This window comes from Phaenicophaeus curvirostris, chromosome 1 (genome assembly GCF_032191515.1).
Source record: "Phaenicophaeus curvirostris isolate KB17595 chromosome 1, BPBGC_Pcur_1.0, whole genome shotgun sequence".
Classification (NCBI taxonomy): Eukaryota; Metazoa; Chordata; class Aves; order Cuculiformes; family Cuculidae; genus Phaenicophaeus; species Phaenicophaeus curvirostris.
In genome coordinates, this window is record NC_091392.1 from 183,918,954 (window position 1) to 183,937,954 (window position 19,001).

General features: G+C 36.5%; 1 protein-coding gene across 11 annotated transcripts in view; it reads right to left on the minus strand.

The window, feature by feature from the left end:
* NBEA (neurobeachin) overlaps positions 1 to 19,001 on the minus strand; it is a 499,111-nt gene that overhangs the window by 36,204 nt on the left and 443,906 nt on the right. For all 11 annotated transcript variants that reach the window (XM_069882400.1, XM_069882331.1, XM_069882372.1 and 8 more), the window contains one exon: positions 10,151 to 10,318. In XM_069882400.1, the coding sequence (XP_069738501.1) occupies positions 10,151 to 10,318 (168 nt within the window). The remainder of the gene's footprint in view (positions 1 to 10,150; positions 10,319 to 19,001) is intronic.

The window sequence follows — 19,001 nt, forward strand, 5'->3', positions numbered from 1 at the left end:
TTCCTTTTTCTTTTTCTTCGTTTTTTTCTTCGTCTTTTTCTTCTTCTTCTTCTTCGTCTTCTTCGTCTTCTTCTACTTCTACTTTTTCTTCTACTTCTTTTTCTTCTTATTATTTTCCATTACTGTCTTAGGTTTGTCATACCTCCCACTTCTTGACACTCTCACTCAGGAGTTTTTGCTTTTAAGTCAAGCATTTCCTTTCCTCTCTCTATGGCATCCTTCAACTTAGTTATTTTTCTCTTTTGCATATGAAATACAAGCCAGGATGCTGAAATCTTAATTTATTTTTTGACATCAGGAAACAAAAGAGGAAACCTATGAACAAACATTCTTTTCCAAAAAGGCTCCTAGGATTTCAAGCACAGTATGTCCAATAATGAAAAGTTATTTCAAGGCTTTTCTAAAGCAGAGATAAATTTGTTACTTTTCCTTGAGCAAAAAAAAAAAAATCTTCTGAATTGTTAAATGCGGTTTCTTTTCTGACTGCAACTACTACAGATTTTTAAAATCTACAAAAGAGGAAGCAAAGGAATAAAAAAATTATATGAAAAAATGTCATTAGCATGCCTTAGCTGGCAGTCACTAAAATTTACAGGCATTTAAAAAAAACACTGCTGCTGTCTGGGATGCTACAATTGTTTCCACATGCAAAAAGAAAGGAATAACAGCCAGCAAGGCCGCAGTTTCAGTCATGCTAGGTTAAAAATTGCCAGTAGTAGTTTTCAAAACACCATCAACTGCTTTTAGAAACATGCTGAATTTTACAAGTCAAAATTACTTAAAGTCTGTTTTGTTTAGAAATGCCTAACTAGATTATATCTAATTATGCAATATCTCAGTGAATTCACTAATGAAAATAGAAATCCCAAAGGTCAAGACTGAAAAATCTCATACAACCCTACAAAGGCTGCAAACATCATTTTTCTGCATTAACAACAATACCAAGAGCTCTCTGTTCCTATGGTAATCCCTTCAGCTCTTCTCTAAGGTTTCCAAGAACTGCCTTCCTAACTCTTTCCCTTCCTCTTCCTTGGCATCCAAAGGTCCAAATGTTCTTTCTGTCCTTTTCCCTCCTTTGTTGTCCACCTGCCTTCTCATGCTTTTATTATACCTTGGTCTCTTTCTCCCTCCCTCAAGAAGACATGAGTTGTGTAAATATCCACCTTCCCATGCAATTCCATTTCTTCTCCTTCAACCCTCCAGATATTGTCCAGGAATAGAAATGCTACAAAACAAAGAAGGTAAATGTGAAAAAACTGTTACCATTGTGGCAGAAGAAAGAAGATACCCTACTGTTCATGAAAACCTGGGGAAAAAGTCATGGAGCAATCTCTAGTCTGGACAAACCAGCAAAACTCAGCATCTCTATCCTTATGCTACAGACTGGTCTGGAAAGCAGAAGCAGTCAGCTTGACCTCCACTCATGGCTCTCAATAGGCCAATGCATCATGCAAAAAAAAGCAGTGGTATTTTTGAGAAAACTGGGGGACCAAGTATTTCTGAAGAAACCCTGACTTTCAAGCTGGCTGACCAAAAGGCTCATACTTTCTGCTAGCCAGGAAAGGTCACAGAAGCAGAAAGAGCCTGGCTTTGCTGGTACCCGCACAGCTGCCAGAACTAAAAAATCAAAAACTGGGGTGAGAACAAAATACGAATACCCCAGACTTGTTAAGTGCTTTAAGCAGTAATTGGGAGGGGAGCCAAAGAAGTAGTATTGAGACACTTTACATGGATTTCAGGGAGGCTGATGTCATCTGAATAGTGCTCAGCCTCTTACATATAGCAACTTTTCATGCTGTCCTGTTAGAAGGGAGATTTTGTTGGGGACCACCACATCAGGTTTAACACTATTTATTATCTCCCCTTGCCATTGTTTTTGTTTAAGACACTGTATATGTTTTTAGCTGTCATTTTCAGGAGCACAGAGGCCTTTAAGCATAGGCATCCTATCCATAAAAATACAACAGTAATATTAGCAGGAGTTTTCATCGAAACTTTGAAACTTCATCCACTTTTCTAATTAATCTTTTTTTTATTATTATTCATGACTAAGAGCTTTAACAGTGCATGCTTACAGATGGTTTTAATGATGCTTTTTATTTTAAAAGCTGATTTGTCAGCTTAAAAAATTCACAGTTAAACTTTTAAAAATCATCAATAAATGTATGAAAATTGAAAATCTGACTTCTACTTTGTCAAAAAAATAGCAAAAGTCATGAATAAAAATCTTTTCTTGTTAATGAAACGAAATGCATTAATGGAATGCAGTAATATAACATTAGTGAATTTCTTTTTTATTTGAACAGAAAGCAAATGGTGGCTTATCTCCTTGCTCTCAGCTTCATCTTCTTATTACAAATCCTCTGCCTTGTTCCCACCTTAAGAAAGTGCTTTGAGCAAAGCACATACTCTTCACTACCCACTGAGGTTATGATGAGGCTCCAACCATCTGCCAGTCTTCAATTTATCCACTGCAGGACAGAAGCACTATCTTAGAGAACAGGCAACCTTCAAAACTAACAGCTGAAAAAAGACTGACAGGGAAGTAGGTAAAACATACATACTGAAAGGTGTTGCATATAGTATTCATGAAGCTTCAGTGTATATTAGAAATTCAGTTTTGGAAACAGGTTATACTGTTCCATTTAAAATAAATGTTCTCAGTTATTTTCAGGGTTGAGCTTATAAAGAAATAATTTTGTTTGGATTATTTCCCAGAACGCATTCCTCAAAACTTCACTTTGTTCTTGACATAAATTGAAAACAATAATATAGATATACTGTACACAGGTTTCAAAATGGCATTAAAAAGGCACATTATCAATATGTTTAAAACATTTAGAAAGCTCAGCTTTGCACCTTTCTAAGTGAATGACTAGATACTTAAGACTGAGTAATATCTATTCCAATAAACGATTGTGTGAGATGTTTTGAATAATAGTTAATTTATGCTGAAGTAATGACAGTGTAATATAACTGAAATCTGTGCTAATAGGAAAAAAGAAGCCCCTTCCAGCTATTTCTGTTACAACCAGCTGCAATAATTTTCACCCCATTTCTCTCTCTGTGTCTCTCTCACATAAAAAATTACTTTAAGTGTGTGTTAAACTGCTTGTTGCTAATTTTAAAAATCAATAATTGGTACCTGTCATCCATATGGAGAAAAATGAAATAACCAGACAATAAAGAAGAAATTTTCATGTACAAGACCTGTATTTTATACATTTCCGCAATAAAAGAGAGCAATTGCAGTTAATGATGCTCTTTCTATATTGGCAAAACATTAAACTCAGTTTAGGCAAGACTCTAGGATGTTCTGACAAAAACGCACATGAAATTTCTGACATAGATGAGAACTGGACTAACAATTTATTCCAAATTATATTCAAAGTAAATTGAGACATTTCCTGGGCTATGAGTTGCTCACAAACTCACCCTGGTATTCCTTTGATGAATGAATTATCTGAAATATTTATCAAATATGTTGCTTGAAGGCTCATCAGCTAAATTACCTGCAGTTCTTCGTTTGAATGCTTATTATGTGGCTGATCACGTATGCTGTGTGGCAGTGCTCAGCTCTGTCTGAATGCTGAGCTTTTTAATCACAAGTACAATGAATAATAAACCAATCCTAAACCTTCTAGTATACCATTTTGGACAAAAAAAACCCACCTGTGGGCCAAATTTCTTTTATTTTCAGGAACTGTTTATTTTCTTGTTTATGAAAAGACTCTGTATTTCCATAAACATATAACAGGAATGGTCACAAACTCAGATCAGCACAGATTCAGTATAATATTGACTACCTGACCATCCCTAGTACATTCATTAACTGGAGATATGATCAATCATTAAAAAATGACTCAAAAAGTTATTTCATAGCAAAACTGGATTCATGGCTAAAATCTTTCAGCTATTCTGCAGTAAAAACTTTCTGAATGCCCCTTCCTCTGAATGAGAAACAAGTAAAAGCACATGTATTAATTAAGAAATAAAAGCCTATACTTTGGACAGTTACTGTGTGGTAATTGATCTGAGTAAATTTACACAAATTCCTTATTGAATATTCATAGGAATCTTTATCTACAGAAATAAATACCATCAAAAATCCTCATATTACATTTCGTGATCTACAAAGAGCTAACAAAACAAAGTGATGGCAAGTAAAGACCCTTCCTTTCCTATTTACAGGAGAGGTTACCGAGCACTCAAACTCACTGCAAATACATAACAACTATTATACTCACAGACACTCCCAGAGTGAAATTTAAACACCCACTTAGTTTTGTGTTGATAATCTCTTCACGCACACAAAACAGCCTCACAGGGAAACAAAACCAAAAAATAATCAAGTTTTTTCCCTAAAACTGAGTAAAAATTCAGGGGAAAACCACCTGTTTTTTATGTCTGGGAAACAGTATTTGGGAGTGAAGGAGATGTAGACTTCTCAAGAAAAATCAACAGGATGCAAATGTACATTTTTCAGAGAAGAACAGAGCACTTAGCATATAAGGAAATAATTTCCAATGATGGTTCTTGCTATACAGACTCCAATTAACTTTGAAAGAAGTGGATATTGATACTACTCGCCACTTCTGGCTTATTTCACCACTACCTGTATTCATGCTTAAGTAGCATTTCTCCTAGAAAGGAAGTAAAGACCATGCGTTGTATGGAGGCAATTAAGCACAACTGAACATGTAAGTGGCCAGTGCTGCGGGTACAATTCAATCAAGCAGATCCATAGGAGTGGTTTTGATATTCTTGTCACATCAAAGAAACAGTGCCCAGAAAAAAAGATCTGATAAGTCAAAAATGAAATCAGAGTACATAAGAATAACTCCAAGCAATATCAAGAATAAGCATGTGGTTTCACGGCTGGCATTACCTTGAAAACGCTATATAGTGCTATTAGAACAACGTGTTAATTTTTTCCTCATAAATTTGCCAAGTTCAGCCACCAGGGAAAGGCCAGCATTCCAGCTCCCTTTGTTAAAGATATATCTATCTTGCTGAGTCTTGACAGCCCTATCATGTCAGTCCTCTGTAGTAGCAAAGAGCATTTCAGCAAGGAGGGGGGGAAGAGGAAAGGAGGAAAAAAAAGAAGTGAAAACTGATTTGATCTACTATGCTTCCTGTGGGCATATTTCTCTACAGCAATCCAGAGGGATGCTTTGTTATTCCTGTCAGATCAAAGAAAGAGATAAGAGAAGAAAATATAAGAGGAAAAATAAAACCAAGAAATGAGGGTAACTGAAAAACACTGCAAGACTACCGCATTATTGTGACTTTTCAATTTATTTAAATATGCTAAACATCAAGTCACCACCAAAGAAATAAATATTGCATAGGCCATATGCTCTGTTAGCTGCCAGCAAAACTGTCCTACTAGGACTAGTTTATGGGCATAGCAACTGCCTGTCAAACACTAGCAATTTTAATAATTTTTCAATTTGCTGTGTGAGTTGCGAGTATGCTCAGGTATTTTGACAAGTGGCTGCTCAGAACAAATTTCTGAGCCCAGTAGCTTCACACTGCATTGCTTTCCTACACACTTGCAATTCCTGTCGGACTGAGGGGACACAATTGTTCAGTGAAGACGCAGCAGTTGCAGAAAAGTCACTGTACTGCATTGTAAACACATTAATATATAAATACTAAGCTGTATTTGCAACTCACATCCAACACAAGGATGATACAAAGCTTACCCAAAATCTTGTGCAAACCAATAGCTATGCAATATAATGTTTCACTTACTTTTTTCAAAACATTTCTAATCACAAATAAGCCAAATATCCAAAACCAAGTAAATAGAGATCTGCTTAAAATTTTAAACAAATAAACAGAAAACTTGAAATATTACTTTTCTGAGAGGCTATACACTAGATGTGCTTACAGTACTACAAGTGGTTAATGTGTTACGCACTAACTGAACATGCTCATTTTATTATTTTGTCTTTAATCTACAAGGTAGTACTGAAAATAATTTTGGCTCTTCTGTTGCATTTTCTAATGACTGTTTATTATCGTGGTGTTCCCTTGCAGCCACACCACTTTGCATCATGCTGAAACAAGTTCCCAATTTGAAAAAAACATAACTCTCTTGATTTTTGAGTGTCCAGATTTCCAGATGTTTGGGAAAAATAAGGTTCCTAAAATGTATAGACAGTCTGGGGGAAGCTGTGGGGGAACTATGTTTTTCTAAAGAAGTGAACCAATAACATCAGAGCACCATAAAAAAACTACATTTCCAATATTTTTCATTATACATTAGCATTCCTAGCATCAGCTCCCTGAAGTCAGCCAAATTTGTCCAGTGGAAAGGATTTGGATTATGATGTAAACTAACAGTAAAGACAATTCCAAATAACATCTAATGTCCAATATAACTACTGTTTACATATTAAAAAGAGATACAGGCTTTGTACCAGGGATGTTCTGTCATGTTTCTCCACAGGAGAAGACTGTGATGGTAAAGTTCATTATCAATTACTGCTTTACAAGTACAAGATGAGTTAAGCTGTCATAATTTTCTCAGCCAGAGATCCTGTGCTGTCAAAGAATGTCAATTTTTAATCTGACAAAAGGAAGAAAATTATCTGTTATTCTGACCTCTAATTTCTTGACATTTTAATGCTGTAATTGCTGTGGTTAGTGCTGCAACCATGATTTCACCTGTCAAGTAAGAATGAATCAATATCCTTAAGCTGTTCTTCAAGATTTAGCTTTCACCTCACAGCTTTTACATCAAGAAAGGAAAAACTTACAAACAGAATACGAAACATTGCAATAATAGAATAAATAGTTTTTAAAAAAGGAATAAATTTGGGCCTGAAAAATGTTTATTTTACTATGCATTTTTTTCTTCTTCTTACTATAATATGAAAACAATTTTGCAATGTGCAGAATAAGAGAGACCACTAGAACTGACAGAAATGGAAAATTTCCCAATTTCTAATTGTAAGAGATCTAAACAAGAAAATTCCATTTTATACATTCTGTGAAGCATTTAATTCAGGATTTTTATTTTGCTCTCATTATTATTAGCAATACTATAGAATGATTAAATTTTTTTTTGTGGCATCAGAGAATTACAAAGTTTGAAAAAACAAAATCAGTACATTAAATCAAATCAGTATGTTTTACCCATCCAGTGCAGAACTTACACTGCCGAAGAGTTGTTACAGGGGTAGATACATGTGATTTCAGAGACTTCAGTAATCTAAAAAGTTAATGCTGTATCAGCATTCTGGTTTCACTCATTGTGAATTTGCAAAACAGAAAACAAAGTAAACAAGGCAGGTGGAGAGTCTTCTATTAAATAGGTCCAAAAGGAACAAAAGCACTGAATGACCATTTTGCCGGCAGAGAGTTCTTAGAGGGCTCCCCCATGCATGTGAGAAAGATGTTAGGAATAGCAAAGATCCGTTATTCCACCACTGAATAATTTTTTTCTCCAGTCAGATCGCTACAGAAGTTACTTTTTTACCATTCTTCATAGAAAGCCAAGGACAACATAATCCTCAATGACTGAGATGCCTAAGCAAAGAGTGAAAGTAAACAGGCCAAAGTATAGCATGAACAGCTCATGGGAATCTGCCTTTTTAAATAACGTCTATCAATCAGCTAAAACCTAAATGGGAGGATTTTTTTTAACTAGAGCCTTATTTCACTGGACGGGTTCTGCTGGGACACAGCTCAATGTGAAATTAGCTACAGCCACAACTTGAGGAGGCCACAGTTGAGTCAATTGGTCTAATAAAGGCTGCTGCCAATCAGGTTGTATTGATCGTCTTATTTCACAGCCATTTATTGAGAACATACACCGTCATCCATGTGACAGAACAAAAATGTTTCAGTTTACTTAGAAAACAAACATAAAGAGCGTTTGGATTCCGAGATATGCATTTTCCTGGATAAATTGCAGCATTTCTATGTTAAGATGCCAGATACCACCTGCCACTGTGAAACACACTAAATAATTGTTATTATCATCTTTAAAGGGTTTTAGTGTTCTTATTCTTACACTTCTGTATCTATAAGTGATCTTCAGAGGCTTTTGAATTGTTTTCTAGAATATCTACTAAAAATGAGAATAAAGAAAAAAAGGCCAACAAAAAATGTAGATGGAACATACAAACTTGTAACAGAAACATGACATCCAAATACTTAATCTACTATATCTGATAATGCCAAATACTTTATTACTGGCTAGAAAATGTCTGCTAGTTTCATATATAGAGCTCAGGAAAACAGAAGAAGGCTTTAAATCTGTCTATATGTATGCGTATATTGTAATTTCTGATTAAAAATTAATAAAAAGTATTTTTTAACCTTTTTTGACAAACCACAAATCACCAATGTCTGAGATCTCTTGAAGGAGAAAGTATACTATTTTTAAATGCATGCATACAACTTTGTGTAAAATAAAATATAGGAGGATACCATCTTCTGATTGCTAACAATAAATTTTATTTACTAATCTAACTATTTACTAATCTAACTTGTGGCAATGAAGAACAAAGTTTGCTTTTAGAAGTTTATATGGCATAAACAGCCTATATGCTATTGACTGACAAGGCATGGTTTAGCTGTACAAGTGAGTGAACAAAAACATCTCCATGAATTTCTTGAAATTTCTGATGACAAGTTGTGCATGTAAGTAGAGCCACAGGAGAGCTGAAGAGTCTCATCGTGTCATAAGATGTTAAATAAGGTGCACAGACAGACAGAAAGACCTCAATCCTACAAGCTGCCCTGTGGGAGTAGACCCTTAAAGTCAAGACATAGGAGTCTGCCCATGCAAATCAGGACCTTCAGCCATGCAAATCCCTTGTATTCACAGTGCTTGACACCTGTCTCATACTTTAAAAAGCACTGCTCCTTTGTACCTCCAGTTTTGTACCTTACTGACTCTTCTTGTGCTCAAAGTTTCAAATCCAGAAAACAGTTATGTAGATGCTAATATTAAAAGTTTGGGCCAGTGGGATCACTGCAATTCTAGCATTCTTAAAACTAATCAACTATTAACTGTTTACAGAACATAAATTGTGCAGTGCATGGTGTGAAATCTAGCCCTAGGAAGCTAGGAGTCTGAATGTCTTTTCATTCCCCTCCTCAAAAAGTACCCAATATAACAAGATGCAACAACGCACTGCTAAAAACCAACATGCAAAACCTCTATATTTAGCTGAATACACATGCTTTCTAGAATCTATTTCGTCCTGAAATCTGCAGATTTCTGTCTTCAAGACTGGAAAATAAACAAACAAACAAACAAACAAAACCCATTGCCTGGCAATGTATAAATTATTACTATTTTGCATACAGCAGATGGCAGCTATCTGGGGGAATGGAAGATTGTATGTACAGCTTCATCACAGTGGTACTCATCTAGCAGCTGTTGCTTCTTCACACTTTTCACCAAATTTCATTTGTTTTACCCAATGAATGGATGATATTAGAAAATGATCATTCAAATTAACAGTCTTACTAAAAACAAATTGAGTCACTGGAAGGACACATGTATCAGATTAGCTGGTACATTTTTTAAAAAAAATGCTGGTAAATTTCAAATGTTCTTTTACACACATGCTCAAATATATATATATTTCATGCCTCCATATATACAAACACAATTGCGTGCAAAGCAAAGAGAAAACATTTTCTGTTTTGCTAACAGTTGGATTATACTTTATATTATTAACACAAAAGTAATCTGAGTAATTGCTACTGTCCATCTAGCAATTTTTTTCAGATATATATTTTCACAATTATTTGACTAAAAAGGTTAGATTTTTTCCCTATAACCATGTTGTAGATTTATCTTTCAGCTTTTCAGTTCTAAGTGAATATAATACAAGTAAATCATAAAAGTAGCAGAATATATATTACAGAATATATATTATTACATTATAATTTCTCACGTCCTAACTGAACACAAAATATATTAGTAATTTCAAGCAAACAAAATACTATGGGACATCTGTTTTATTGCTAGTTTATTAATATTTGCTTCTGATGTCACCTAGGGTCTAAGTTCTGAATCAAGTCACACACAACAATTTTCTCTAACAGTGAAAGATGGAAAAAGTACCATTTCTTGTGAAATGACAGCATTTTTTAGAATGAAATGGCAGTAAACACCTACCTCCCTGAGGACAGGATCAGTGATACTGTCCAAGTTCACAGAGCCTTCATATGTTAGGTAATGGAAAACATTGAGTGCACGCACTGCTTCTGGTCCTCGTTGCTTGTAGCCAAATATAAGGTCAATCCACTGATGAAGTTGACATGATACAAACTCACTTTCCAGGGCCTGCATATGAAATTCACAGTTAGGAAGTAAATTCCATCTTGCAATTTCATGCTTAAATTACATCCTACCTTCTCCTATTAACTGAGGAAACATAATGGGTATCATTACATTTCCTGTTCAGGAAATCCTTCAAACATTAAAACCAGAACTAAGTATATTAGAAGAGAAACTAAAAAGATATTCTTCTTTCCTTCAGCTTTATATGAACCTAATTTTCTTCTCAGCTACTGAGTTTCTCTTAGCTGCAAGGGGTTTAATTATTAATTATTGGGTTTGTCAAGTCAGTTATGCAATTTGTCAAGGAAAACTGATGAAAATTGGAAAACAATTCAAAAACCCAATTTTCCAACTCATTTTCCAACTAGTTCCAATTAGTCTTAAAACTAAAATGGAAACTTGAGGAGTAAAAAGCAGTATGGGCAAAATGAGGTCCTGAACTACATGTGTGAATTGCAACTGGTTTTTCAAAGCAGAAAAGCATTCTTCTTACTCATTTTTGCCGTTAGGTTGGCTCACCAGAGAAAGCACAGGCTGTGTCTAACTGTTTTAAAAATGTGTTTGAGGACTGCTATTCCTTTGCTTGGCATATGAAAAGAGACTAATTCTAGATGGAGAATATTATGACAATATTACCACTGAGGTTGATCTAACCAACGTGCCTTTATCAGACAAGAATGGCATCCATAGTAGATACCATTGCCTGAACTGGAGCTTTCAAAGAGGAAGGCACTACACAGTTACTCCTTACCCCTTACCAGACAATCTGTCTTAGTTTCCCACGAGCCAGTACCTGGAAAAACAAACCATTATCCTCATCATGTATTTAAGATGGCACCCTAGCATACTCTTTCCCCATTTCCTAATGCTGCCTTCAGAGAAGAATTGTGATAAACAGGGAATGCTATTAAAATGAAGATTCACAATTCATTGACCAAGTTTTTATATGTATCCTTGTCCAAACTAAGTGCAGTCCTTATTTTTTATTGTATCTAGTACCTAATTTCCTTCAATCAGAACAAGTGCAGTTCAGTTCTTAGATCTGGGAACTAACATTTGATTAGTTTGTTATAAAAAATAATTTCAGAATCATAGAATAGCTCAGTTTGGAAACTACCTCTAGAAATAACTGGGTCCAACCTCTCTGCTCAAGCAGGGCCACCTACACCAGTCAGCCCAGGGCCCTGTCTAGATGCCTTTTGAATATCGCCAAGAATGGAGACTCTACAACCTCCCTGGTCAACCTGCGCCAGTGCTTTTTCACCCTGATAGTAAAAATGTGTCTCCTAATGTCCAGAGGGAATCTCCTGTGTTTCAATCATAGAATCATACAATAGGGTTGGAAGGGGCCTTAAAGATCAGCTGGTTCCAACCCCCCTGCCATGGGCAGGAACACCTCCCACTAGGTCAGGCTGCCCAAGGCCCCATCCAACCTGGCCTTGAACACCTCCATGGAGGGGGCAACCACAACTTCCCTGGGGAACCTGTTCCAGCGACTCACCACCTTCATCATGAAGAAATTCTTCCTTATGTGTAGTCTAAATCTTCCCCCCTCCAGTTTATACCCATTGCCCCAGTCCTATTACTGCAAGCCTTTGTAAACAGTCCCTCCTCAGCTTTCTTGTAGCCCCTTCAGGTACTAGAAGGCTGCTATAAGGTCTCCTCAGAGCCTTCTCTTCTCCAGCCTGAACAACCTCAACTCTCTCAGCCTGTCCTCATATGGGAGGTGCTCCAGCCTGGTGCTTTTTCTGATCCTGTCACTGGGTACCACCAAACAAAGCCTGTCTCACTCTGCAAATAAAATACCAGCTTTAGTACAATTTATTATGTAAACATCTGTTGCAAACTTGGTACTACTCACTGCATACAGGTAGAGTTGTTTCTAGCACAGTGCCACTATTCATCAGAGACACTTCCCAACTGGGACAGAGTTTCAGGTCTGCCCCAGTAAAGTTCAAATTTTACAGGTGAATAAACTTTGAAAAAAACAGGGTTTCATTTTATTCATTTACATCAAAAGGAGGTTGCTTCAGAATTAATCACTGGCATCATAGTAGCATGCCATGCAATGTCCAATGGGAGCAGCCCCCTGCCCACCACCCCAAATGCAGCAATAGCCACAGACAGGGCTAGCCACAAAAGTAGCCCTGGGTAATCACACAATTGCTCCTCAGATATTCTCAGACATGGAAGAGGAACTCCCTGTGCTGTAGTGGAAAACTGGACCCTTTTCTATCCAAACCAGTGACTGTTATTTCTGAGGAAAATGGTTGGGAAGGTACAGGCTTAATAGCTGACATATACCTCAGTTTTGAATGGCTTAACTTCAGCAAACTGTAAGATGCTATATACACGTTTTGCAGAGAACCATATAGAAATTTGTTGTTTCCTTTTCAAAATCAGAGGTCATCTCATGCAAATTATGACTAATAGTATTTAGATAGCTTTAATACTACTTAATATTAAATACTATTAAACTAATACTACTTGGTTTCAAAGCATGTCTCCAAATAAATAATTAACGCTAGATCTTGAATTATATTGTACTGTGTGCATGCAACACGACTTAGCCAGCAATAACATCTTCTTATATCTTTTTCACAGGACTTTTACCTCATTCAGCATGCATGATGTTAGCATGCAAGGACAAGATTAAGTATGCCACTACAACCATAAAATAAAGCATTTCCTAAATTTAAATGCTCAATTTTTAATGTTCCTTTGTACAAAATAAAATTTAAAATAGAATTTAAAGCCTGTTGTCTTTCCAGCACCCATCTGCTAACAACTCTCAGCCAGCAGCCTAACTGTTCTCTTCTTCCTCCAAACTCCACATATTTATAAGTGTCTTTTGCATCTGTATCTATTATTTATTTATTAAAAAGTAAGTAATGAAATACAAGTTAGGCATTTGATTTGGTAAAAAATAGCATTGTTATTTCTAGAATATTGAGAACATATCAGGAAAATGGCTAAACTTTTGACTCTTTAAAGGTGACATGGTAAATTCGAAAAAATAAATGCATGGGTCAAATGAGTGTATTTCACTCATTATCTCCTCAGACATCCTCTCCAGGCTGTTAGGAGAGCTGAATGCCTATGTTATGTTTCCCTGAGGCAGTTTCTACTTGCATGACCAGCCCTTTCTCAGAAGCTTGTCATTCCAGAGAAGGTCTTACTGACCCTGGCAGGTTTGGAGAACTTCTATTTCACATGAAAGAACAATTCTTTAATAGCTTATTAAATAAATAAGCTACTTTTTAACAGCAGCACATCATGTCTTCTGTCTCCAATTCTTAAAGCAGATCTATTGTGTTATGTTTATAGGCTTAACAGTTCTTTAAAGGTCTGTACGTTGAAATGCAGTGCAAGATTTGGGGAAAATTGTAAAGAGTGAATTTAACTATTTTGAACTAAAATTTATGAAATCCACAGAAATCTGGAAATCAGAAGAATTGCTGTCAGGAACATGAGGATGATGGTGGTAGCAAGGGGATTAACAGTACTGTGCCTGTCAAGTGGTTTGTGGTGGAAGATCAGTGTGATGAGAGAGAGGATCTGGGGCAGGGTCCAGAGTGGAAGGTGGAGAGAGGAGTCAGAGCTATGAAGGACAGTGGTTCTGCGTGGGACTTAGCACATCACAGCCTCCACCTGCAGGCTACAATGGGCGCTATGTAATATTCATGTGCTCCCCATTGGGGTGTGTGTGGGGTATGGTGCTGGGCAGGCACAAACAACAGGCAGGGTGCACTCAAGATCAGGCCACCAAAAATCTGCAAAGTCCTACCTGGCACGCAGTAGGGACAAGGCTCCTGATCTGTGCATTATAACCTGTTTTCAATTTAGTCAGAAGAAACCTTTTCCTGTCAGGTCTGACCTATTTTGCTGATGTCTCTCCAAAGTACATCTGCAATGCCACTCATGCAATACTTGCAGAATCTTTTCCCTAACTTCCTCTAATGCCCAGGCTGCTCCCCGTCCCTATATGAGCCTCCTGAAAATTTATACATTGTTCACTGTCAACAGTACATCATTTGGTTTCTCAAAAATATGCAATGCTCACTGGGGAATAGAGTGAGGGAATTTTCTGTGTAAAAAAATAATATGTAGTTACAGTAGGAACAACATATAGAAAAATGATAACAATAATATCCTTAAAATAGGCTGGTGATAGCCCTAAAGAACAGCATCTTTTTCAGGAACATTTTGGCTTTAAAGCATTTTGGGGCCTTCAATTTTTTGGGCATATTTTCAATACGAAATATAAGGAAACTATTTCTTTTAAGAAAAGTAATAATAGTTATTACTTAGATAATTATATATTATTATTTATGGTTTTTAAAGGTTCTTACTGTTAAATAGAAATGAGCTAATATCCAGCTTGTTTTCTATTATAATGAACAGAAAAATGAGTAATAGGTAAATCACAAGCATTATTACACATACAGTGTATACATGTGTTGAAGTAAATGAACTGCGGTTTTTATGTATTTGCAGGCAACTATACGAACACATGTTCCACAGCATGAAAATCTGACCCACAGTTGTTGCAAATTATAAGTAAGTATTAGTAATTTTATGTTTTTGTATAAATTAAATGAAGTTAATATAAGCCAAGTTACTGCTTAGTGGGATCAATCACCATAGTTCTTTTCAGACCTTTGTCCAGTATGAAGGCTGCACACTTTCCTCTGTGCTCATCCTAATTTGGTGAAAAAAATTATTTTCTACAGAGGTTCCAGTAGGAGGCATTGGTTTTTATTTTAATGCACATCATGTGCTGCGTAAAGTAGCAGGAGTTCTGCATTTATAAAATATGCTGTTCTGACCTCTTTCTAAGACAATATTTTATGTTACCCAGGTATTTTGTGCCACCAGGGAAGAGGAAAGCTCTGCAGCTGCCCCTCGTCTGGACTCCATCTGCACCTGCCCCTCCTGTTTCTGCAGTTCCTGCCTTATTTCCTTCTCCTCTATAACTATACGCTGTCTGTTTCTTGCTATTAACTCATATTCAGTATATTTAACAATATTTTCTTAAAATTACTGAGACACTTTGGTTTTTTAGATCTGCTGAATAAGAGACTGTCAGCTGTTTCAGCCTGTGAGCTGGGTTTTTCTTCTCTCCCCTTACCTCTGTGATCCTACGCAGCCATTGATTCTCCCTGCCTAACACTTCTCCACCTTATCATTTCTTGTACTGACTATCAGAGTAGAATCTTTGATTCTTGTTATAAAGTAAATCAGACAATACTGATATCTGAAATTAGTTATGTCTGTTTAAACAAACTAGTATTTTAATAAAAGTGGCACAGAAGTGCATTCTACAGAATCGGGTTATACGGCGATGTCTACAGAGAAATCAATCTTTCATGTGAATGTCTTCAAGATGTAAATAAGACTCTTCAGTGACATAGAAAGTTTTGAAAAAAGGTACTATTTCCAAATTAGATTTAAACTGCTGTTAGCTGAATGAGTTTTACTTGCATTAAGAACAAACCATGGCAATATAAAAAATAAAATCACAGCTACTACTGAGGAAGTATTATCAAATCTTATCTACTGCTTACTTAGTGAAAAAGGAACACAAACTGCTGTTGAATGATGAGGAGAAAAGATAAATCTTCCAGATTCTCATAGCACAGAGATTTCATAATAGATGTTTCAAATGACCATTCAAGAAGCTTTTTAATTATGAAACACTATGCATGCTTCTGAATAGCCAGGGAACTGTACAAAAATGTAATTGGCAGCAGAAGAGTGCAAATAAATCATTACAAAGACAGACAGAAAATTCAATCTTAGTAGCAGTTATGTAATAGGAACAAAATATGTATAACAAAAACAGGACACTGCTTAGTCTCTAAAAAATATAATTTATAGTGAATGCATTTTACTCAACACTGTAATTTGTAACTTAATATGTGTGTAAGCCATAATGAAAATATCATTATAATTAACTTCGAATTATACAACCTTGCATCTTTTGTTTCAAAACTAAAGAACGCTTATTATAAAAGCTCTGCTTCAGTTTTTCACAGTGGTGTTCCCTGGCTTGATTTAACATGCTTGACTTACTGACTGAATCTGTCCTATTTCTGGCTCTCAGGACTGCTTAAAGTCTGTGGGGATTGAGAGGCTGAGTAGGACTACAGATGCACATCTGTGGAAGGTTTTATGCGAGTTTTTTTTTTTCTTGGTAAACTGGGAGATTATGATTGATGAGCCCAGCATTAGGGTAATGTTATCAGGGACACTTTCTGCCTCTGTCCTTTGTGCCGTCACCGAGGTCAGGCCATAATCATGTTAGCATTGAACATAGTGCTTTATTAATGTTTCATGAGTAACTCCATAGTAATCATTCTAGCTTTGTATGGCTAAATAAAACTGCTAAGACAATTCCTGATGTATACACTGAGTGCTTTATAAGCTACTGTAATAGGTCTTAAAAGTTAGTTGACTGAATGTCTTTTCCAGTCTTTATAATAAGGCTAAATTTCACAAGTTTAAAAGGATCTCTTTTGATGGAAAACCATTTCCACTTCCATTTCTGTGTTTAGTTAAAAATCTAAAACACCCAGATGAAAATCAAATAAAACACTATGCCTGTCATTTATTAATTTGCACAGAATTTTAGTAAAGCTTGTTAACCAGTTGGTTAAATTACAGTGATTTATGTCACTGGGCCTGTGTGATGTTATCTAGGCTGTTCTCTGCTTGCTTTGGTAAGTCTCAGGATGAAATGTTGAAATTCTTGCCGTTATCTAAAGAAAATGTTTATATTCATAAATCATAGAATCATAGAATGTCCTGAGTTGGAAGGGACCCATAAGGATCATCAAGTTCAAATCTTATCCCAGTGTAGGACAACCCCAACATTCACATCGTGTGTCTGAGGGCATTGTCCAAATGCTTCTTGAATATTGTCAGGTTTGACACCATGACTGCTTCCCTGAGGAGCTTGTTCCAGTGCCCCACCACCCTCTGGGTGAAGAACCTTTTCCTAATATCTAACCTAAACATCCCCTGGCACATCTTTCTGCTACTCCCTTGAGTCCTTCGGTTGCCAGGGAGAAGACATCAGCACCTGCTCCTCCTTCTCCCATTGCGAGGAAGCTGTAGAATATGATGAGGTCTTGCCCCAGTCTCCTCTCCATCACGCTGAACAGACCAGGTGACTTTGTCTGCTCCTTATATGGCTTCCCCTCCAAATCCTTTACCAACTTCATGGTCCTCCTCTGGACACTCCGCACTAGCTTTATATCCTTTTTATACTGTGGCACCCAAAACTGCACACAGTACCCAAGGTGGGACTGCACCAATGCAGAGTGGGACAATACCCTCCCTCGACTGGCTGGCAATGCCGTGCTGGATGCAACCCAGGACTTTGTTGGCCCTCTTAGCTGCCAGGACACACTGTTGGCTCTTGTTCAGTCATGCTGCCTGTTCCTCCACTTGCTTGTCCCATTGTCTTTCAGCCTTTTTATCAACTTCATAGAATCATAGAATGGTTTGGGTTGCAAGGGAATTCAAATTAAAGGAGGCTGTATGTAAGGATCTGTATTTACTTCTACATAAAATTACACGTTACATATGCCTGCAGCAAGCAACAGATATGTATGAACAGCTGAAAATATTGTCAGGTAGGAAAAAACAATATCCCACTGTATGTTATGCAGCATCATTAGGATCTTATACACTGAAATGAAATGACTACTGCTGGTTTCATTACAAAAGGAATCAGAATAACACTTATTTGAAATATTCCTCAATTTTCTGTGCTTTGCTGCAAACATGTTTTCTGCTTGCTTTTCTAAGTTGCTATAGAAATTGCAGGCTTTCACAAGCTTGCTGTGTTTTAAACGTCAGCACCACACCAAGACTAATTTTTTTCTCAAGGCAGATTTTTGTTTAACAGCCAAATGCTGGCCTGGGGATGACCTAACTAAATAATACATCTGCTAGCCAGTTCAAAACATGGAATCAGACGTTAGGTAGGCAATGTCAAGCTTTCCAGTCCCTTTATATTTCTTCCTTACTCTGACCAATCTAGTTCTACTAACCAAAAAGAGAGTGTACTGGCAGTTTGTTGTATGTGCTAATAAAATTCTACGATGTTTTTCTGAAAAATTATTACACATTCAGATTATAACACTTTCAAAATGTAATTTCATTACTTCTTACTGTCATACTATCTGCACTTCTGTGAAAGGGAATATCCTTCTTTAGCTCCTTCATAATAAGCTTTGCAAAAAACTATGCATATATCATGTTCTTTAAACATCCCAAAATTATTTGCTTTGTTTCCATACTCTGAACTCAATCCAAATGTGAGTACTCCTATCATCGAGTTGCCCAGAAGTGAATCCAATATTCCAGGTGCAGTCTCAAAAGGACCATAGACAGGTACAAATGTTTATATCCTGTGTGATACAATGATTCTCCATAGATGGCATCAAAATACATTCATTTCTAGAGAATATGGAATCACGGAGTTATATCTAATCTAATTGCTGCTCACTGTCACCCTTCCCTCGCTTTTGCTCTGTTTCTGGTACTATTTTTGTTTCCAGACTTCTGCTTCCTATTGAATATCTTTAATTCTTTCCTCCCAGGGTGATATTCAGAGTATTTGCTGTTTCTAATTCAAATAAATCTATGCCTCTTTCTCTTGCTTTCTAGACAATCC